At 46.9% G+C, this 22,213-nt stretch overlaps 1 protein-coding gene across 1 annotated transcript in view; it reads left to right on the top strand.

The window, feature by feature from the left end:
• The first annotated feature begins 6,314 nt into the window (after window positions 1–6,314).
• The window catches only part of LOC135993485 (exocyst complex component 1-like), a 31,932-nt gene continuing 16,033 nt past the window's right edge, over window positions 6,315–22,213 (top strand). The window contains exons 1-7 of the mRNA XM_065643395.1: window positions 6,315–6,453; window positions 7,830–7,957; window positions 13,219–13,378; window positions 14,158–14,351; window positions 18,614–18,841; window positions 20,010–20,142; window positions 21,006–21,115. Coding sequence (XP_065499467.1) covers window positions 6,330–6,453; window positions 7,830–7,957; window positions 13,219–13,378; window positions 14,158–14,351; window positions 18,614–18,841; window positions 20,010–20,142; window positions 21,006–21,115 — 1,077 coding nt within the window. The 5' untranslated portion in view covers window positions 6,315–6,329. The remainder of the gene's footprint in view (window positions 6,454–7,829; window positions 7,958–13,218; window positions 13,379–14,157; window positions 14,352–18,613; window positions 18,842–20,009; window positions 20,143–21,005; window positions 21,116–22,213) is intronic.

Genomic DNA, 22,213 nt, shown 5'->3' with positions numbered 1-22,213 from the left:
GTCCATCCTAATCTCCTTGAAGAGGTCAGAGAAGGAATTGAAAAGGAAAATCCATATCAAGAAGTCTAGACACTTGCGTTTTGCAAAGCTTTGGACAAATCATTCCGTAAGCACCAGGCTCCATCTGCTTTGCTGCACATCCTCATTGCAAAGCTGCTGGGCAGTGTGAAAGGGGAAAGCAGCTGAGGTTCTCACCTGACGAAGAAAATGGAATGAGCCCAGGTGGGGGTCTCCTCCTGCCCAGCGTCTCTGTTTAAGAAGGCAGAAAAAGGATCAGCCAGAAGTTGAGGCGGAAAAGCTGGGGGCAAGGGGAGACCTGGGGAAGGAGACAGCGGTCAAAGATTTCCCCTTCAGGGTGCACAGAGCTCACTGTGGGATTTCTACGGCTCATATACTTTACAGCAGCCTTTAGGATGCTCTAAGCCATGGTATTTTTCCCCTTCTCTCCCTCTTTGGCTCTCACACAGCCTGGCCCTAATCCATCACTGTTAACTCAGTCTGGACTTACTGGGAAAATTCCCAGTTTGCCCATACCCCATTTGCCATTCCCTGTTCTTCAATGGCACAGGGCAGCAGCTATGTGCTGAGTGGACGTATCCCACTCTGTTGGTGGTGCAAGGCAAAAGGGACCTTTTTTTCTTCATGTACAGCAAGGAGGCTGAAGAAAATCCACAGTAGGAGCAAGGAGAAGGCCTGGGACCCTCTGTTCATTTTTGGAGCAGCACTGCCCATGCATATCTTACCATCTCATGGCCCAGAGCAAGTCCTTCCTGAGAAGTCCTGGTTGCCACCTCTGTTTTAGGGGCAATGGCAGAAGCAGTACTTTAAACATTGGAATGGTTGGGTATTCTGGGAATGCGGGCTGTTTAAGCACCAAAAATAAGGTTTGACATCAAATGACAACTAAAAGTCCCCGCAGCAGAAAATGAAATAGCTTAAATTCTCTGCCGTGCCCTGCGGTAGAAACAGCTTTCTTTTCCCTGTTTTGGGAAGGAAGAGAAAAGCAAACTACTGCAGATTGTGAGTCTCAGTCAGGGAACAGCAATCAGACGCTCCAAATTGCATATGGTTTTGATTCCTTCAGCCTGAATGCTAAAATAATCAAGTTATTATTGCATTTGGAATTGGATGGAAGAAATAATGCAAGGCATACTGTATTTCCACACTTTTATTATTTCCCTTTTCTTTATTAGCTCATTTGTATATGTGATTTCCTAACTTCTCTTTGCAGGAAAACTGTCAAAAACACCCCTGTATTTTTAACAGTAATTCATTGAGTTTATGAGCTTGCAGAAATTAAGATTAATTGGTTGTTTGCATCACTCTTTCAGATGCTTCATCCTGTTTGCAGGTGTGGGCAGAGAAATGCCTGCCAGCAGTGACTGGCTTTTCCAAGGTTTGTTTGGGTTATTTTCTTCCCTAGCCTTCAGAAGGTGAGACATCTCCTCTGCTTAAAGCAAAAGCTTTGATTCCTCAGTGTCTACACTAGCCATGGGACTCAAGGGAAATAATCCAAGGGAATGATCTGTCTGGGCGCTGGTGCCTGAGACTGCAGTGCTACAGAGCAGCTTTCTGCCTGAGTAAAGCCAGAAATCCTGTAGTAACCCCTTCTTCCCTGTTTTGTTCCTGAATTTTTATTTTAGCTGATCAGGATGGTCTTTAAAAACCCCTCCTTCCTCCTGGTGGAATGGGACTTGTGTGCCAGGATGGCATCTGGATGAGTTACTCTCCTCAACTCTGTTCATGCAAGGGAGCATTTCCCCCCTTGCGCTCCCTGTGATGCCCAGGAATGACAATGAGCCTGTGCACAGCTGGCTGGAAGAGAAGGAAATCCACTCGGCAAGCAAGAAGAGGTGGACACCACCCACTTTATGGAAATAATATGAAATCGTGAATGGAAGCCCTGGCATAGCATCTTTACTGTCTTGCAGTAAATGATACTGCGATAATGCAGTCCTGCTGTAAGCTGCGATCATATTTTTCTCTCTTCCACAACGTTTGCCCCATCTAATTTACCCTCCAGTGTGCACATAATGTCCTGAAAGCTCACAAATTAAACAAGTTGTTTTTCCAAGGCCCCAAACACAGCAGGCATGTAGACATAGTGTTACTTGGCCGTGTTTGGCATCAAGACATGACACAAGGGCATGAACTTGGAGCCTACACAACCTCACGTGGCCCCACTGCAACATGCAGGAGAAGGAGAAATGACCATATTTCACTGCGGGCTGTGACTTGCCGTGTCCCCTGTACCCATCAGCCTCTGGTAAATTAATAGTTCAGTTAAACCATTACTAGCTCCCAGTGACTGTTGCTTTTTAAGCCCTTGTTCTGCCAGTTTAGGTTCATGCTGGGGCAGAGAAGTATGGCATCGATGTATGTCAGCGACATCAAAACATGTAAGCTGGTGCAGAGGTTTGGGATAGAGCTTCTCAGTGAATGATTTGGGTTGCTCAGTGGGAACAGGGCACATTCAGGGCTGCAAAACCTGATTCTGAAGCTAAATACGAAGGAAATATGCAGGCTGCACCAGTGGTGGGTCTGTCTGCTTTCTTCCTGGCTATGGTCACCCTGCACAATTCAGCTCCAGGTACATGGCTCTCAGGCAGTCCCTGGCACCAGCTGAAAGCCAGGTTACCTTTGTTGCCCTTCAAAGGTGTGAGTGGTTCAGGCTCCAGATACATTCAAGACTGGGACTTCTCACTGGCACAGTTCCTGAAGCCAAGGCTGAAGCCCAAGTGAGCTGGGATCAGAGCATTCCCTCCTTGGGTTATGGCCATGAATCTTCCAGAGATCAGGCAAACACAGAGCTCTCATTTCCCCTAAAATATTTCCCCCAAAAGAGTATATCAGGCTGCCTCCCCAGGTGAGGACCACAAAGGATGGATGGAAGAACCAGCTGTTCCACCTGGGCCATAAGAGTGGTCCTGAAGGCATCAACCACAGCTACTGACCTGCTGCCCCACAGCTAAACCTTGAGACTGCTTCTCCATGCTGCTCTTCAAATCCTCTTTCCCAGCTCCCGACTCTGGCTCCTCTCTGGATTATTGCTTTTGGCTCCAGCACGGACCTCAGTTATTTGTGGGATGGCACTGGCACCAATGCCTGTCCCCTATGGTCCTTTGGCTTCAACAGGACCTGGCTTTTGGTTAATACTAAATTGTATCCCAAGGCGTTACAAGGAAACAGCACAAGGCATCTTTTATGCTAAATTGTTTATCACAATTATCTATCTTGCTTAATGAGGGCAGGTAGTGTGCCATTAGCATCCTGTCCAACTGCTAAATCCCTTGTAGGTTTCTGAGACCCTTTTTATAAAGGAGGATGACCAAGGAGACAGCATCTGACTAGAGGTCAAACCACAGTTGCTCTCCCTTCAGCACTTTGACTCTCCTTAACAAGACAAAGAGGAAATGGTGGGCAAATGTACTTTGCTTTGCTTTTAGTCAAAACCTGCTTCATCTCCAGCTGCTCTGACACGGTGTTTGCTCTCGGCTGCACCTGGTCTCTGCAGCGTTTGCACCAGGGATTTCCTGCCCTGACCTCAAGCCGGCGGCTCACGGGCTTCTCTTAGGTTCTTCAGGCTTCCTGTTTTTCTCTTAAAGCTTTCATTTTACCAGCAACCTGTTTCCTGTTCTAAGGCTTCTTGCGACTGAAATCCCGCAATTTATCCTCAGCAAGACGTGGCTGGTAAAGTCTTTGAATGCTCTTCCTTTCACTAATGTGCTCTTCCTTGCTGCCAGCTGTCTGGACGGGTGCTGTCCACCTCTGTGAAAATTTCAGGAAGGTTTCACTGAGATCTTTAAGTCTTACAGAAAATGGGGGGGTTAACTCGCTCTGCCAGAGACAGCTTTTCAATTACATTTGTGGAAAGAACTGCGCTTTCTGCATTAACTTATCAGGGAGCAGTGAGCCCTCTATTACCTGGGCTTTCAATCATTTTGCTGTAGCTGTTGCTCGAGTGTTATTATAAATGTATTAGCGAGTTGGAAAGCAATAGCGGGAATAAATGGTTGGGTCTCCGGGCTGCCGTCCTGCCCGCCTCTGGAGGTGGATGCCATTAGAGACTGACAAGCTGACAGGGATGGAGAAACCAAGATAACCCGGTGAGGGACTGCATTCAAAGAGATGCTATGATGAAAGAATCATTTTAGCAGTAATTTTTTTTTTTTTTTCACAGCCGTGGTAGAAAGAGTTTAAATAATTGTGGATGTGATTTCAAGCTTGTTAACTATGTGACTGAGCTGAAAGCCCCATCGCTATGGGGAAGCAGATGTTGAAGGTTTTGTTTGTTTATTTCGGTTCATTGCAGAGCAACCAGTAAAATTCAGTAACAACGAATTTCTCTTACAAAACATTAGAAGTGAGTGTTCTAAATATTATTATTTTTCTGCAGACTATATTTTTATTTATCCCTAATACTTACTCAAACATTTGCATTAAATGCCACCTTTTAGTTGTAGCCACTTTGCTTATTCCCTCACCACTTAGATCAAAGGCTGTAATATAACTGCAGGTTGTTTCTGAGTGTTTATACAGGACATGAACTGCCATAATCTGGTTTGACTTACAGAGGAAATCTAACTCCATGAGTCTTAGATCTGACCAGGACGATGTGTGAGAAGTTTCTGTTAGGAATTTGTGGATTAAAAAAATTAAACAAACCAAAACCAACCCAAAACCCAGTTTGTGAGCATGCAATGTATTCTTGCTAAAACCACTGCTCCTGTTAAGATAATTTAAACAAACCCTTTTCTTCTTGCACTGGGTTGACCTGAATCAGTATGTTTCAATACCTCAAACTGAATCAAGTCATCTGGTTTGAGCCTAGCACTGAGCTGAGCTTGCCTGAGCTTTCAACTGGTTGTGGTCGGTGGTCTCGGAGGCAGGACTCTCCTGTGGCATCTGTATTTGAGCCCCCGTGGTGCTCTGAGCATTGCTTTTTAAGGAGGCAGCCAGGAGATATCCTCTCGATTGGGTTGCTTTCTTACTGCACCTTCCTTGTCTGTAAAGTGGTGGTCATGTTACTCTTGCAAAACATCATGAGATGCTGCCATGGTTTAAAGCTGGATGCTGCGATTTCCTTAGATTACTTTTATTCATGCACATGGCAGCCATTCTCGGGCTGCGGAGAAGCACATTCGGTTAAAGAAGCAAAATGAAGGGGAGAAAAGTTGAGGTTTGCTTCCTGTTAGACTATGAAACCAAAAAATTTGCACTTGCTCAGTTGGCTGGAGATGTCAGGCATGGGTGCACAGATTTTTCCATGGTGTGCTTGCTCGCAGCACGTAGCCAGCAAATACAAATTGGCAGGTCAGCACGAAGAGCTCAACCCCTGTGACTGACACTGCACCTGGGCTTCCCATCCCCTCTGTGTTACCCCCTTCTCCTTTCAGGTTAATTAGCTGATTAGCTTGGAGCCAGGGAAGCTCGAAAGAATGGGAGGGTGAGGATGTCCTTGAGAGTTTAGCATCTGCTGGCTCTTAATATCGATTTGCTAATGAGTTGGCAAACATGTGAAACCTGTGAGCACTTTCACACTCTGCATAGGGTATTTTCCCTCTGCTGCTCGTGGGTCCGAGCCCTTAGGGACCTGGGGCAGCTGTTTTGGAGAAGCATCTGCCCAGGTCTGCACAGCTGCAGGGGGACCAAAGTGGGACCCATGGGAGGGGGACAGGGGAGAGAAGAGGAGGGGGAAGCAGTGGTGACCTGAGGCCCCTCTCCCTCTGCTATTTCTCCAGAAATGAGTATTTTGGGAGACCGAGGAGGGCGTGGGGAATCCCAGAGCTGTTAGCTGAGGAGGAAGGAAGAGCTGGTAGAAGTTTGTGACCCAGGAGAGTGATTTCTTGAGCTGTAAGTGCTGAAACAACGTGGGCCAACAAAAATCATCAGGCAATAGTTTACTTGTAGCTGTCAACATGTTTCTCCTGCCCATGGACATGGTCTTGTTGCTCAAGACACTATGCTGAGTTGGAACCAAAAGGATGGGGTTTTTTTGAAGAAATCAGGAAAGATTTATTGTACCCTTATTAGGCTGGTTCCACTAGTGTGTCCTGCTTGCACTAGGCAGGAATTCAGACCAGCTTATTGTAAAAGGCCCTTCTGACCTTGAGTCTACAAAAATTCCTTAACACTCATGCTGTCTGCAAGACAACAGAGATGAAATCAGTGTGAGGAGGAGGCATTTTACTGGTGTGCCAGGAGCTTGCGTGTGGATCATATCTCCAGCCTGTTTGTGTTTTGCAGGAGGTGCTGTGCCGCCCATGGGACCGTGAGCATCAGTGGAGGCACAGGCAGGAACACTTGCTGTTTGGTGTTTGGGTACCACCATGGCTTCTCTTTGGAGCTCGCTGGAAAAAGATTTGTTCAACCCACAGAAAAAGAGGCTGCTGGAAACCGTTCGTGTCTGGAAGACAGGGAAGAAGAAGAAAATGTCCATTCTCTGTGTCGTGGGTGAGAACCCTGGGGATCTGGGAGACAGGTTGAGTTGCAAACCCAGGAAAGTTTCTTACAACTCTAGTCAGAGACTTTGGCCTCTGATGGCTCTTTTCCTAACTTGAGAGAAGAGACAGGACGACTACTTGGAATGCTGTATTTTAAGATTAGATGAAGGAAATCTTAATCCAAAGATAGGAGATGTGCCATGTCCGTATAGTATGTCAAGAACTGGCAACAAGAGCACAAGTTCCCTCTTGAACGTTGGATGATCTTTAACTGGCTAGAGAGAGTTGGGATCTGCAGGATTGCCCCCTTCACCAATGCAAGATTATTATTATTATTTTTTTTTACCATTTGCATCAAAACTGTCATTAGAGGTCAGCAACAAACCATTCTAACACGACACAGCATTACAGCCTCATTCTGTCTCTCCATAGTTTTGGTGAGAGTTTTGACAGTACCCAGACGTTTCAGGAATATGTAGCTATTTGATGAGGATTGAAAGGTGCAAGTGCTTCGGGAATTTTCCATCTCCTAAGAAGTTGTTAGCACAGATTTTTTTTCCTCACAAACTTACAGAGGAGAGACTTTCCTGCCAATAAGTTTCTAGACAGCATAGTCACCTGTTACAAGATTATTTTCTGACAGCCTAGGCCACAGTGTTTGACCTAAATGATGTGCTTCAATTCCCTCTGTAGTCAGTGGAGGCAAGAGGAATATCTCCAGGGATCCACCCTACAAGTAGTATTTAAAATACGTGAGTTATCACCCCCATGTCCATGCCTCCTTTTTGGAGGCATCTAGCTCATCAAAATTAGAACAGCCAGAATGACGTACAGTGAGCACCTCCCAGGTTAACCAAGAGCTGACTGTAAGATAATTGGCATTGGAACTGATTTTTGATGGGATCTGTTAGTGTGAATATCAGTGAAATTATGTGGTACTTTTGGACCTTCTTGTAGGGCCAGCAGTACGGGATGTAACTATCATAAATCTTATTGCACTAGGGCGCTCTGTTCCTGTTGCATTTGGATATTGTGGAAATGTTTCTTATACCTTGTGTAGAGCACAATGGCTTGGTTTAAAACTCATTGAAATGATTGGGAATCTCTCCATAGACTTCAAAGTACTCTGGATTAGACCCCAGAGGTCACTTCCCATATGTAAATACTCAAAAAAGAAGAAAGTCAGTAGAAACCCTGTAGCATCTCTCCATACAGCCACAATGCAAAATCACCGTCTGTGTGTCTGTCTGTAGCTGCCCACTCACACCGAACTGTTGTGTACTAGGCTAACAATAATCTTGTGGGTTGTTTTGTTGTTGTTGTTTGTTTGCCTTTTTAAAAAATTTTTTTAAATTTTTTTAACCTTCCCTTGTCTCTCCTCCTCAGTGGATGCCTTTAGACCAATGCAGCCATTTCTGGTGAAGGTCAAGGTAGACCGAGGAGAGCAATACAAGATAGCCTACAGGTGGCCTTTAGCAGAGCTGAAGCTGGTAGACGGCAAGACTCTCAGTCAGGTAGGACTGATTTTTCCTTCTGTGGCTGTGCTGGTTTGACTGAAAATGGGTTCATTTTCTTCATGCAATTAGAAACCTTTCTTTTCCATAGCTAGCATCTTCATTATTTGGACTTAGTTTGAGAACAAGCAGATAACACGCCAGCACAGAGTTAATGTTTTTAATTACTCTAGTCTGAGAGCCAAGGACACTCTGAGGGCTTTGCCTTCTGCATTGAGGAAGGGGGGCAGAAATGGGGCAGAGCTTGACTGACATCCAGACTGATCAATGAGAGTATTCCATCCTATTGGGGTCATGCTTTGGATTTAAGAGTGGGGCTTTCAGGTTTCTCACCCCTTTTTGCGCTGCTCTTCTGCTATCTCTCTCTCTCTCTCTCTGGGGGTAGCTGGGAAGTTTGGCTGGGATGTTTAGCCTGGCCTTTTGCCATCCTGCAGAGGCCTCTGGGCTTTTCTGCCTTTTCCCTCTCTCCTCTCTCTTTGGGATCAGACGCTGGGACTGGGCTGTTTCCTAGGACTGGCTACTCAGCGTGTTCGTGAGGAATTGGCTTGAGTATCTTTTATTTCTATTTTATATATATATTTACTAGTAGTGTGTTAGTATTTTGTTATTTTATTAAACTGTGTTTATCTCAATCCAAGTTTCTCACTTCCCTTTTGATTCTCTCCCCTCTTAAGGGGGGAGTGGAGGAGGGGGTGAGTGAGTGGCTGTGTGGTTGTATTGCTAGCTCTGATTAAACCATGACAGTGGCAAAGGGCAGAACTGATCGTGGGGAAGAGATATGTATATGAAGTTAGAGAAACACAAGCCAAGATCCACAGGGGAATTTGGGTGCTCTGGAGCTCAGGCCATATGTTTAGATGGTGGGAAGAGCAGTGGGTGAGGGTTGTGTGTGATTTCTAATGTAGGACTGAACCAGCCTGAATGATACTAACTTGGAGAAAACAATGATCATTTAAAAAACGTAAAAGCCCTCTGCCTTCCCTCAGAGCTGTTTCCTAGGGTGTGGTGAACGGAGGTCCCTCCCTGGACTATGAAACAAAAAAATTTGCACTTGTTCAGTTGGCTGGAGATCTCAGGCGTGGGTTGCATAGACTTTTGGTTCCTCCATCCTACATCAGTGCTTTTGGACTTCTTGTTTCCCTCATCCCTTCCAGGCAGATGCCTGTGCCCAGGATGCTGAGGCTGGAGTGATTTTTCTCCCCCCCGAGTGATCCGTCCCTAAGTTAGGAAATGTCAGGCTGGCCAAATCCCTGACCAGGGTGAGCAGTGAGTGAGTGACTGCTGCATGGACACAGCTTCCATTAAAATCAGTGGTCAAACTCTCAGTATTCCTCAGGTAGAGGACCTCTCAAAGCTCTTTGCAGCAACCTGCAGAGGCTGGAGAGATGGGCTGCAAAGCACCACTCTTGTCAGGTCTCCAGCATTTGCAGAACACGTTGACAGGCCCATCTGTCGATCCATGTTGACAAAGCTTCTTGACAGACATTTGCATAGGGTATTTAAAGATTAAATGGAGGCATTTACTGAAAGAAGGATTACAGAGAGCTGGAGTCAGTGTGAGTCTGCACTTTTAGGGTGACATTAAGGTTTTTGGGAAAGCAAGCATGGACAAGATATTCCCTTTCTGCTGCTGGGGCTTGCAGAGTGTTGTTAAAGTTGTTATTATTAGGTTTTTTTATTAATGTGACTGTTCCAGGGGCTTTGGCAAGGTGCCTGGGTTTTCACTAGCATAGAAATAAATGAGAAAAAGAACAGCTTTCCAGTTCTGCATCCAGGACAAATAAAGTACATCTGCACAGCATGTCTGAAAGGAAAATCACAATTGCAGTTTTGTAGGGCATCTCGATCCTGTGGGTAGAACTGAACTGATATCTCATTGTCTTACATTTTCCTGTAGACAAGGAAATACATGCTTTCATCCTGCCTGAGATTTCCTTCAGAAGATGAGCCTGTCACCATCAAGTGTTCTAAACTGTTTCATTTCCTGAGGATTTAGGATTAGAAGATACTTCCAGGATTTTCAGTCCTTTCCCCCTCATTTGCCATCCCAACAAGATAAACTGATCATACTTTCTCTTGAAATATTAGTGTATTTTTCAACCTCCCCCTACTGGGAGGCAAATGGAGAACTTAGTTGTCCCAATGGCTAAAGCCCTCTTACAACTCTCAGCCTGTCCCCATCGTTGTCCTTTAGGTTAGACAGCTCTTCTCCTTTGCAAATATATTTTTAGGTTGCAGTCAACTCCCCAGTTAACCTTCCTTCTGGCAGGCTAAGCAGACTTACATCTTAGTCTTACAACTTCTCTCTTCATCAGGCCTGGAGCCCCCTTCCTTGCCTCTTCCAGGGTGAACTCATCTTTCTTGAATGCACACGTAGCCAGAATTGTCCATATCATTCCTAAAATGGGATCTACTCACCAGCTGAAGCTGCTGCACAAGGTCCCCAGGCAGAGGAGAGGCTGAAGCAGTAGGGTGCTGCCAGGACATGTTGACATCTCTCAGGGTCCCACCATGGAGACCCCAGCACAAAGCAAGCTCTGCAGTTCAGCCCAGAGCTCAAGTCAGCACAATCCCTCTCTGTTGCGTGGTTTGGCAGGTCCATGGCAATCAAAACAAGAGGTGCTGGAGCGAGTTGAGAGAAGGGAACGGAGCTGGGGAGGGGCTGGAGCACAAGTGTGATGGGAGCGGCTGAGGGAGCTGGGGGTTCAGCTGGAGAACAGGAGCTGAGGGGAGACCTTCTGATCTCTGACCTGCCTGAAAGGAGCTTGGAGCCAGGGGGGGTCGGGCTCTGCTCCCCAGGAACAAGCGCCAGGACCAGAGGAAACGGCCTCAAGTTGCGCCAGGGGAGGTTTAGACTTGATATTGGGGAAAATTTCTTCCTAGAAAGGGCTATCGGGCATTGGAACAGGCTGCCCAGGGCAGTGGTGGAGTCACCGTCCCTGGAGGGGTTGGACAGACGGAGATGAGGCTCTCAGGGACATCGTTTACTGACAATGTTGGGTTAATGGTTGGACTTGATGGTCTTGAGGGTCTCTTCCAACCAAAATGATTCTATTAGCCTGCGATTCTATGATAGCATCACCTACAGCCAAACCCCAGCTATTGAGTCAATGTTCAGCACACACGGCAGGGGATTGTTCGGGCACTGGGAAGCCCTCTGTTCCCCAGCACCAGCAAAGTACTGATGCTGCAAGTCCAGCAGTGCTTAAAGCTACAGCTCCCTTGACCAAAACAATATTAATATTTATGAAGCAATTAACGGATGCCTCCCTGCTTTAATAGCTCCTCGTAAGGCGTGCTATAAACCACGTGTGCTATAAATTCCTCCCCCAGACATCGCTGCTCTGTGCCGTTGCAGGGGCTGCTACCAAGCCTGCAAAGCACTGCGGGGGTGTGATGTATTGCTTCAAGGTGTTCAGAAAGCAACCCTCAAAGTGTTGTAGGGCTGCATCAATCTTCATAAACTCTGTGTCTGTGATGATGATTAGTATCAATAATTATAAGTGCAGCTTCCAAGTTCTTCAGAAGATGAGATCAGGCTGTGCCGCAGAGCTAATGAGATGGTGCAGGAAGGAGTTTCTTTCTGTGGGATGTTTCTAGTTCAGCAACCTCCCTTACGCTCTCCACCTATATACCAGTTAGTTGCAAAAACTAAGGCTTCTGTGGCTGGAGTTCCCCCTTCATGAGACTACATCCTTTCGGCGTAGATAGACGTAGAGATCTTGACACTTATGCGGATGAAAACCACATGGGGAAATGGGAGGGGTGCTTTTTTTCCAGTCCATGCTCCTGTTATCTCAGGTGACCTTCCTTTTCCAGGAACTGGGGCCACTGGGAAACGCCAGGTGAAGCATGTGTGATACCACAGTGCTGCTAAGGCGGTTTCAGGACTGAGCTTCTGGAAGCCTGTTTCTGTTTTTTTTTTCTGGGTGTTTCCAGTTTTGAGTGAAGGGAGGTTTGAGGTTTCAGGTTGGATGAGGACTGCAGATGGGAATATCTGCAGTGGGAGGCAGGGTCGGAGCTGGTCTTACCCCAAATACTTAACTCCAGTTGATTCGAGCTTTCCCATTCAGCACGTCATTACACTGCAGAGCTTATTGCCACAGGATGCTGTAGATGCCAACCCTATGAATAAGTTAAAAAAACCATTAGAGGAAATCAGGGACTTTAGGTCCTTCAAGGGCTGTTAAACACAGCGCTGTGGATACAACCCCCGGCTCAGCAAGCTGCTGGAGGCTGCCAGGGAAACCTGAAGGCAATATAACTCTGGACTTGCCTTTCAATGCTTTTTCTCCCAAGCATCTGCCACTGGTCACTGTCAAAATTCATCAGTGTTCATCCCCCAAAACTTGCAGTAAAAGGTGAGGGGTTTATATAATCTGACAAGAAATCAGTTTGCTGGATCGGGACACTGAGACTGGTTGATTGCTTGGTCTGACCCACTATGGGCATCCTGATGTCCATTTCTAGTGTCAGAATTGCTGAACGTCCTTTATTTTCAGTGCTTTTATCATGCCTACAATTATTCACCAAGTTCTGTGGACATACCTTTCAAATCCTACCCAGTTGCTTTGGGATAGCAGCATAAGTTCAGGGAGAGATGTCTGTATCTGCAGGAAGGAAACACAAGTATTTGCTCTTAACCAGAGGAGTTGCCTGCTGCCAGCTTGGAAATAGAGAGCTTGTCAGGGAATTAATCGATTGAAAGACTTCACATCAAACTTGTGACAACAGTTACCTCGGGCATGGTAAAGTTGGTGTCCATCACATCAGGTGTTGTGGGAAGGTTGGGAGCAATAGCCCCTTTTAGCCCTTCATCAGATCTGAGTCTAACTATACCTGTGTAGCTCCACCAGAACCAGTCTAGTCACTGGCATGATGTGGCCAGTAGCACTGGCGTCCCTGGGGTCACCTTCCCAGTATGTGCCAGTCAGGATTTTTGCTAGGTGGTCTCAGGGAGCTTCAGCATCACCCCCCTGGTTGAAGGGACCGAGCTGCTGGTGCAGGCAGAGCTCTCTCCTCTGACACCTAAGCCCCGTGCTAGTCTCCACTCGCAATGTGGATTCCTGGGGCCCCTTAAAGCCCCAAAGCTTGAAACTGCAGCATAAAGGTGCAACCAGAAGGTGTTTTTCCTCCCAGTGCACAAGATGTTTTCACAACATTCAGTGCCTGCAATTGAAATGTGCTGCAAACCTGTGCTGAGTGTATGTGGTGTGCCAAGTGATGTCTAATTGATGTGGTAATTAACTGTTGGCATCTAGGCAAGCCTGGATTTTGATCTGCAGTTCGATAAGGTTTACAAGTGGACCACTAGCAGCTTTGATGAGAAGAAAACCTTTATCAGGTGCTTGTGGAAGCTGAACCACCGATTCCTTGCCAGCTCTATCACATTTGTGAATGTCCCCTCCTGTGCAGCAGAAGGTAATTAGTTTCCTTGTCACACTTACAGTGGTTTGGGTTTTTTGCATCATCACTTTGGGAACAGGAGGTGAATAAATTTCAGTGAATGTGGATGATAGGAGAGGCGGAGGTGGGTACCAGTAAGAGGGAAGCGGGAGGATCCATGTGTTGCGTATCTAGGGGCACAGCTACCTGATTTATCCGTGGACCCTTGTCATGAAGACACAGCACTAGGCTGGGAAGAAAAATAGATGGACAGTTTATCCTGTCTTCAGAGATGCTATCTGCACTCTGAGCTGGGCAAGATGAGCAGTAAAGTGTTGGTAACATCAGCCCAGGGGGAGACTGGCTGCTTGCCTGGTAAGGTTTCCCAGTAGTTTATCAATAAATACAGATATATATAGATATAAATACGTATTTTACTCTACAATACATGACTATCAGCATATTTGATCAAAAGAAGCCTGTTCATCTCTGAAATTTGTCTTGGCTTTGTATAACAAATATATCAACGTGCCCCATCATATAGTCTTAGGGAGATGAGCAAGTAAAAACACCACCAGAGCTCAAATTACGTTTCAAATGCCCATTTTGTCTCTCTTACAAAGCTGACCCTTCATCCTATCCACATCTTTCTTTGCTCCATGCCGTGATCTTATTCTAACTGACGAGCAGACTCAGACCGCTGGGCTCATGTCACTTGGACTCAATGGAACCCCTGGGGCTGATATTAGCAGGGCTAATAAAATGACATAGGTAGAAAGCTTTGGTCATCTCCATGTCTCCTCCTGTCCGTGCAGGGATACAAAGGCCCCAAGAAGACAGGAAGGACACTGCAGAGATGGAGATCCAGGAGGAGCTCAGTGTGTACCAGGAGATGACACCAAAGGAAGCTGCTGATGTGTTGAAGCTGATGGAGGAGTACGAGCCCCTTGTGAACAACTCTGTGGCCTTTGCAGAGCAGTTGAGCAATGATCTCCAAGTGCTGGATGAGGTAAGGGGGCCAAGGGCTGTGACTCACCTGAAAAGAAGGTGCCAGGCATGTACGGGCCCTGGACTGAGTCTCTGGGCATCGGCAGCTCTTTAATTTGCTGGGAGCACGTGATCTGAGAGCAAATAATCTTGGTGTTGTGCTATTAATGGCATCTAACGTGCTTAACCACCCTTAGATATCGGCTTGAGGTGGTGTCCCTCTGATGAGCATTGTGACTGACCAACTCAGGACACACGAAGCCCACTGTCAGTTCTGCAAAGGAATAAAGCAAAATAGTGGCACAGCCTCAGCTGCAGAGGAGGACACGAAGCCCAGCTGCATGTGGACATGTAGCTGTGAGAGATTATCGTTTCTGGAGGCAGTGCAGGGGTGGGTAAGGGTTTAACTGCAGAGAAAAATTAAGTGGGGTGCTCTGGGGCTGACTGAGGGAGGTGGTTGAGCCTGGGGAGCTCTGGCAGCTCCTTTGCATTGTGCAGAAGGTCTCTGGGTCCCATGCCGTGTGCATGAGGACCATAATTTCCGCAGTCAACAGCACAGAGGAAATTTGTCTTACTGCTGGGGCTACAAGCTGTGCCCTCAGCCAGGTCAGTGATCAGCAGCAATCTTGAGCAACCCCACAGCCTTAACCACATCTGGAAAAGATTTACAGGAACTGCCCCAAGGGCAAAATGTGGTGATGATGTCCACACTGCGTGTCTTCCCCTTCCTGTCTGCATGGGGCCAGATGTCCCATGGGGAGGTTGAGCTTGAGAGACACCTCAGGACACCGAGAGATCCCCAGGCTCCTGCGAAATCCACAGCCAGGTCTGGAACCCATGGAGAACCTGGCCCAATGTGGCCATCTGCATGCAGGACACGCAGAAGCGATGGGGATGTGTCCTGCCACGTTGCCATGAGGTCTGTCACAGATACCTCAACAATTCCTGTTATTTCTCTCTCTGTTTTTTTTAAAAAAACAACCAACCAAACAAAACACCAAACATGTGCATGAGCACATTAGTTACCTCTGGAAGGGAAGAACAGAGAAAAGCTGGGTAGGAAGCATAAAAACCTGTTGAGTAAGGGACAGAAGCGATGAGTGTGCATGCAAAAAGTGGAGGGTGATGCAGAGCAGAAAGGGTGGTCTGACAGGCAGGGATGCCTGGAAGAAAACAAAAAAGCCAACAACGATCCCTGCAGAAGGAAAAGCAGCAGCGAGGAAGAAAGAGAAGAGGAAAAAATGAAACTGAGCTGGAAGGAGATAAAAAGCAAAAGATAAACTGTAGTAGAAAGGGCCAATGAAGAAGGCACGCATTATTTTCAGACTAGTGAGCTTTATTTACTTTATCAGAGTTTCTGTATTTTATTGCATTTCTGCAGAGGATAACTTGTTTCTTTGAGTGCTGGAGCAAAATAAATGCTCGAAGCAGCTATCTTATTATCTTATGCTAATATATCTGGTGCTAGGATTTTATGGGTAGATAACCAAAGAACAAAGGGGGAAAAAAAAGCCAAAGAAAATATCCTAAAACATATGAGAAACCACAAACGCTAAATCCAACCTACTTCAGCTCCAGTATTTGCTGTAGTCCCAAGTTGTATTTATATATGACTTATTACGCTAGGAAACTTAATAGTTAATCTGGAAGACCAGACTCCCGAGGTCTGCTCTTGCTGTGCAGGCACTTTGCAACTGTTTCCCCACTGTAAAATACCCTACGAGAGTAACTAATAAATCTCTATTAAGTTCTTTGAGATGAAAGGCGCTGTTGAATACATAATTTTAATGCCCTCTAATGAATAAATGTCACTTATTGCTAATACAAATTAATTAATGAGATGTTTCTAATTCTAAGGTTTAATCTATGATATTAAGTGTTATTAATACCAACAAGTTAGACTAGCACATGCATATATTTAAATGTTTTTCCTTACATCCCGGTGACGACACCTTGTCCTCTGCTCACAATACTCACCACCCTCTGCTAACCCATCTCTTCTGGGGATTGCGAAACACTGCACCAACAGCAAGAAAGTGCTTATCTGCTCGGGAGGGAAGGAAAGCACGGCCAGGACAGCTGGGAGGCCGCCAGCTCTGATTTTTACATTGGTATTCCGATGTCCTTGCAGGATCCCAGCGCCTGCTGAAATGCAGGCAGCTCCCGGCAGCTTTGTGCCATCTCCAGCGGGAGAGTTATTACCCTGACGCGAGCGGTGATTCTCCGGAGAGCCCTTTGAGCCCACAGTTGTCCCGCCAATGTCACCGGTGATGCTTTGCTACAGGCAAAACCCTGTGGGTCTGTTAAGCCCTAATAAGACAATCTGAAGGCGCGACAGTGACAGGCTTGTGGGAGGTTTATGGCTGTAATTTAGGAACATTTAATAAAAAGTGAAGCTGCGGGCAGAGCCTGTGGCCATGTGGCTGGGAAGCAGCAGTCTGGGGAGGGGGGTGTTTGCTCCTGCCCAGGTCCCATGTGCTGGCCCGTGCAGGCTGGTTGGGCTCTGGGCAATAAGGAGCATTTGCTCAGTGTTGTTGGTGCTTTTGGAGACGAGTATCTGTGTGCATTAGTGATCCCTGCTTCGAACGCGGCTGCTGTGCCTGCTGGCGGGGGAAACCTCTGCTTGCCCTGGCACCGCCGGGCTCCTCCTGGGACAGCTGCATCACTTTGCAGTGGGGTAGTTGCATCCCAACCTTGGAGAGGCATGCTTTGCCGTGTGTGCTGTAATATCAAGTATTTCTTCTCTACAGAATTCCTCTGACTTTTCTAGATCCTTTGTAAAACTGCCAACATCTGAAGCCGCCCCCTATAGTCCTTTCTCCCATGCATTCTGGAAAGGGCACTGCATTTGTCACAGGAGAATGCAATCCAGGCTTTGCCAGCGAGACCGAAGCCGCACGGTCCAGGTGTGTGTTGCACAGTGGCTCTCACACGTTTCAGGAGCATCTCCGTGCTGCTCTAGCATCTCATCCTGCATGTAGCACCTTTAGAGCTGGAGATGCCAGCTCATCTTTATCCTGACAGCAATGCAGGTGGAACGCAAAGAAGAGAAAGTCCTTAACACGGAGATTGTAGACGTTCAGCCTCTGCTTGCCTTTCAGACACATTTGTAATTTGGAGCACAGGGTAGGGCAAAGCCCCAGCAACCTGACTTGGGTCGACAAGAGTTTGCTTCTCTGCCTCCTGTTGTTTCCCACCGGAGAGCCGGGCATGGGACATACAGGGGGATGCAGATCCTTCTGTTGCTCTTCTTCACTTAATGAAAAAGATGTCAGGTAAATGAAAATCAGAAAAGACAAACTTCCTCAAAAGCTTTATTACTGGAGAGAAAAATAGCGGTCTGGAAGCCTCATGCCTCCTAGGCCTGTGTCTGTTGATTGTTTTCTTTGGTGTCCTGCATGGTACATAGGCCCTGAAAACGATACAATTAACATTTGGAAGCACTTAATCTCTAGCAGAGCTTGTCAGCAGCGATTAACACGCCGTTACATCTCTACCACCCATCAAAACAAATGCCTGAGAAATCCCGAGGTAAATTGTGCCTTCAGTTGCCATATTAGAGACATATATATGTGCACGTCTCATGCATGATTTAACTGTTTATTAATTCCACTACCAGAGCAGCTCAGCTGGGTAACACCCTGGCAGCAGTGGCAATGCCCGGAGCTGTGTTAAATGTGGTGTGACAGGCACTTGGCAGGGCCATGGTCTGCATAAATGCATTAAAACCAGTCAGAAATGGCCAGTGCCTCAAAGTTGGCATGTTTCCTTACAAGTGTTATGGGATGGACACCTAGGTCCTCAGGGAACTTTACCAGTTGTGGGGATTGAGGTTGGGAGACTCTGTGCAGTGTCTAGTTGAGACTTTCCCAGTGCACAGAGGGAAAAGTGGGGTGCAGAAGCCAGCAGGGCTTGGTACCCTCTCTAAACCTACAAAGACTGTGTTCTGCTCGTGGTTGGATTTGCCCAGACACTCTGCAGCAACCTCTTTGCTGTGGCAGATGAAAGTCCTCTGAGCATACACCTTGCTCAGGGAAGGGTTTTGTTTTGCCCTGGTGCTTGGCACTTGCAGATGGTTGCTGATGGAGAGTTTAGCCAAGTGCAAAGATAAGACATTGACCTTCTGCAGGTAGTGATGCAGGACGGCTGCAATTATAACGGCATGTTGTAATGACAGGGTTTCTGCTTCGACTGGGGACCGCGAAGGTCAGCATATTTGACTCTGAGATGGTGGTGACCAGTCCCTGCTACACTGCTAAAGCTCTCTGTTTCTTCATTTCACAGGCCAACCTTAGAGCCATCATCTCTTCTGAGAAGCAGGTGACACAGCTGATGAGCTCTATTGACGAGGCCCTGGTAGAGGTGAACAGAGTGGAGGAGACCTTGCAGACCTACGATGAGTTACTGGGAAGCGTGAAGCAGCAGATGGACCACATCCACCGTGAAAACTCCTTGCTACACCACGTACTTTCCAACAAGACAAGACTGATGGATGAGATCCTCTTCCTAACGGTATGTGGATTTGCAAAGACAAATCTTCAGCCTCTTGAATTTATTAGAAAAAACTTGCAGTGAGCATCAAACACTCTGAGAACTATTGTCTATCTGCAAAGGCTACAGAGCTGTGCTGACTTAGACATATGGGACTTTGTTGAAATGATAATATAGGGATGGCTACACAGCTGGGATGGACTACAGGTAGACCAGCAGCAGACACGATGTGTGGTTCCCTCACTGTGGTCCAGGGTTGTAAGAGGGGTCCCTGAAAGTCCTTCTCATGGGAGAGATTAACCTCAAATGATTAGCCAAGGACCTTCCAAACACAGCTCTGCAGCCTTTCACTTGGGATGCTGTGCTCTGCCTTTCACTATCAGCTTTGGGACTTCTTCTTATACGATCAGAGGCTACTGGAGCAGTCCAAAGCACTGAGATCCTCCCAGACTTGTGCCTTCAAATTCCAGGCATCCCTATGCCTGGTTCGTGGGGTTTCTTGAGGGAAGGAATTGTCACTGAGGGTAGTTGCTTTCTTCCTCCGTTCGCTTGGTGGCTCTCAGTTTGTATCTTTGCACTAGGGAAAACAGCTCTTGCTAGTAGATAATAGTAATTTCAATAGCCAATAATCATTACCCAGGAATACACAAGCATCCATTGTGGAGCAAGAAGCTTTTCTCTGCAGTACCTCAAGCCACAGAGACACCAGCGCAGAGGACAACACAGCCAGTGGAAAGACTCTTGATCAGCTTGGGGAATATGGGAAAGCAAATTATTTACAAACATAACATACCATAAATGCAAGAACTGTGCTGCTAATCCTCACTTCCGTTGCTTATGGTGACCTGTCATAGACCTTTTCATTTTTGAGTAACTGAGGCTGCAGTTTCCTTTGCTTTTTCTTTCTCCTCCTTATCACTTTGCCACCAGTAGCGATCCCAGAGGCGCTGGCCCTTTGGAAACTTGTGCTGAGGTTTCCCAGGGCTTCCTCTGGAACTGCTGCAGTTGTTAATGTGTAGACCTTTGGTTTTAGTGGGGATAGGGGAGCATGGTCTTCTTGAGAGACACATGCAGCCTGGCAGCTGAAGGTGGCACTTGGCTATTTCAAGCCAGCAGACTTCTGGGTAGATTGAGAAGAGATGAGAAGCTGGATGTGCTTGTACTTGTGTTTTTGTGGCTTTCTTTTTAGACCCACCTCGACCTCAGCAAGGAACACTGTGATGCCTTGAGCCGGGCAGATCTTTCCAGCCCCAGCAGAGTGAAAGCCTGCATTGCTGCAGCAGAGGCTTTGTCTGCCTGCATGAACATCCTGATACAGCCCGGTGAGTTGCAAGCAGAGATTTATGTCTGCAGGTAGCAAAGCCACCGGCTCATCTACCACCCAGCACCATCTTATGCTGCCCGGCCTCTGCAGGTGCCCCTGAACTTGTGAAGCAAGGAATTAGCTCACATGCTCGCTGGGCAGCCCTGCAGCCTGCCTGGGGCACAGTAAAAAAGAAACTGAAGGCAGGCATGTATTTGGGAAGCTAAGCAGCAGCACTGACCTGGGGGTACCCAGGGCGTACGGTGCAAAGCTACAGACACTATTTTCCTGCAGCACACCCGGAGCTGCGAGCTGGCGAAACAGGCTGGCAGGGTCAGCTTACTTCTGGAGATATCACTGAAGCTTTCAAAGTCTTCAGCAGCTTCACCTAGAAGCACAAACAAGCAGGGTTGGAAAAGCCAACATAACATTGCTGGTGAACATCCTTGGAGAAAAGTAGCTGGTGGAGGATTGTCTCCATTCCTAGAGAAATCCAAGTTGTGTTGCAAATGGTGATCTGGGGCATCCACACACCACAGCACGTCTGCAGGCACCTCCCTCTGGACTCAGGCATCGACTGGTCCAGTTTACATTAAAGTTGAGGCAAACTTATGGCAAGCATCTATACAATTCCTCTAAATACCTGGACATAAAGCACTGCTGTCTGCCACCTGTGTACAACACCTCTTACAGTTTGGGAAGGAGCTGGTGGTACCACAGAAAACCTTTTTTCCCTTTGTTGGCTTTTAGGTGGTAATATTTAGCCTGGAACGTACTCCTTGAAGACCTGTTTTATTGGCCAGTGTGCTGAGTGGTGTTGGTCTGCAGCCATGACAGCTCGTGCTGCTCCATACCATGATACCTTCTCTTTTTTTCCTCAAGGTTACCGGAAACTGCAGGCTGTGGCTGAGCAGCTGATCATGTTTGAAACACTCAAGCAGAACTTTGAAAACTCATTCATCGGTCACATTATGAACATCTTCAAGCTGCAGGTGGGTTTTGCTCTTCATGTGGCAGCTCAAAATCCTGGGAGATTTGAATATTCTGGTACCAGCAGTATAGGGGCTGCCACCGTAAGAAGATTCTCCAAAAGTGTCTCCTCAAAGAGGTCTTTTCACATGCCTTCCCCCTGCCCTTGGTCCACAGCCCTCTGGTTAGTTTTACTGGTATTACGAAGAAATCCAGCACAATTCTGTGTCAGGCTACCACATTCCCTCCCGTGACAGTCATTAATCCTCTGGTCATGTTAAAAATTGCTTAGTGCTGAAGATTTTTGCTTTAGATGTTCTTGTTTTACTTCAGGGATGGTTGTGGTGGTCTGTTTGTAACATAAAATCCCAGGATAAAAGTCAATCCCTTGATCCTTTGATCAACGTTTTCAAGTGCTTGTCTTGCAATGTGAAAGATAGGGTGGACAATATCTCTGCGGGTAGAAATCTGAAAGGAAAATGTTGTTCTTCTAGATTTCACTTCATGAGGGGAAAAGGAGTGACTCCCAAATCTTGATTGTTATTTCCTTAAAACTTTAGCATTTACTTTCAAGCATTGACTTTGGGAAGGGATGTGACTGGCAGGGAGCTGAGAGAGAACTGTGGGATTTCCATCCTTGGAGCTTTTCAGGCTCAGACTGGACACATCCCTGAGCGAGCTGCTCCACCTGGACCTGCTCTGAACCTGCCAGGCTCCCATCCCACCTACACAACTCTGATTCTGCGGTGGCCCTGGCAGATGTGCTGCATCAGCTGTGCAGCATCCTTCCTCTCCTCTGCATCCCCCCCAGGCATCCCCACCTCCTGGTGCTCGGTGCTCCTGAGCAATGAGCTTTTCTCCTGTGTCTTCTCCTGTCCAGTGTGCTTAGCGGGAGTATCCCATGTATTACTGATTGGCCAGCTCGTTCCTCTAGGCTTGCCATTGTTCTCATGATATGGGATTAAAACTAGAGTTGGAAGTGATCATGCACGCTCCACTTTACCCTTTAAATTCGCTTCTCAAGCAAAGTCAGAAGTGGACATTCAAGGGTGATCACGCAATTATTTTCCATAGCTTTTCAAGGTTATATTTTATTCGACTCTTTCTGCCATTTCTCCTGC

This window comes from Caloenas nicobarica, chromosome 12 (assembly GCF_036013445.1).
Source record: "Caloenas nicobarica isolate bCalNic1 chromosome 12, bCalNic1.hap1, whole genome shotgun sequence".
NCBI classification, from domain to species: domain Eukaryota; kingdom Metazoa; phylum Chordata; class Aves; order Columbiformes; family Columbidae; genus Caloenas; species Caloenas nicobarica.
This window is presented reverse-complemented; position numbering and strand designations above follow the sequence as displayed.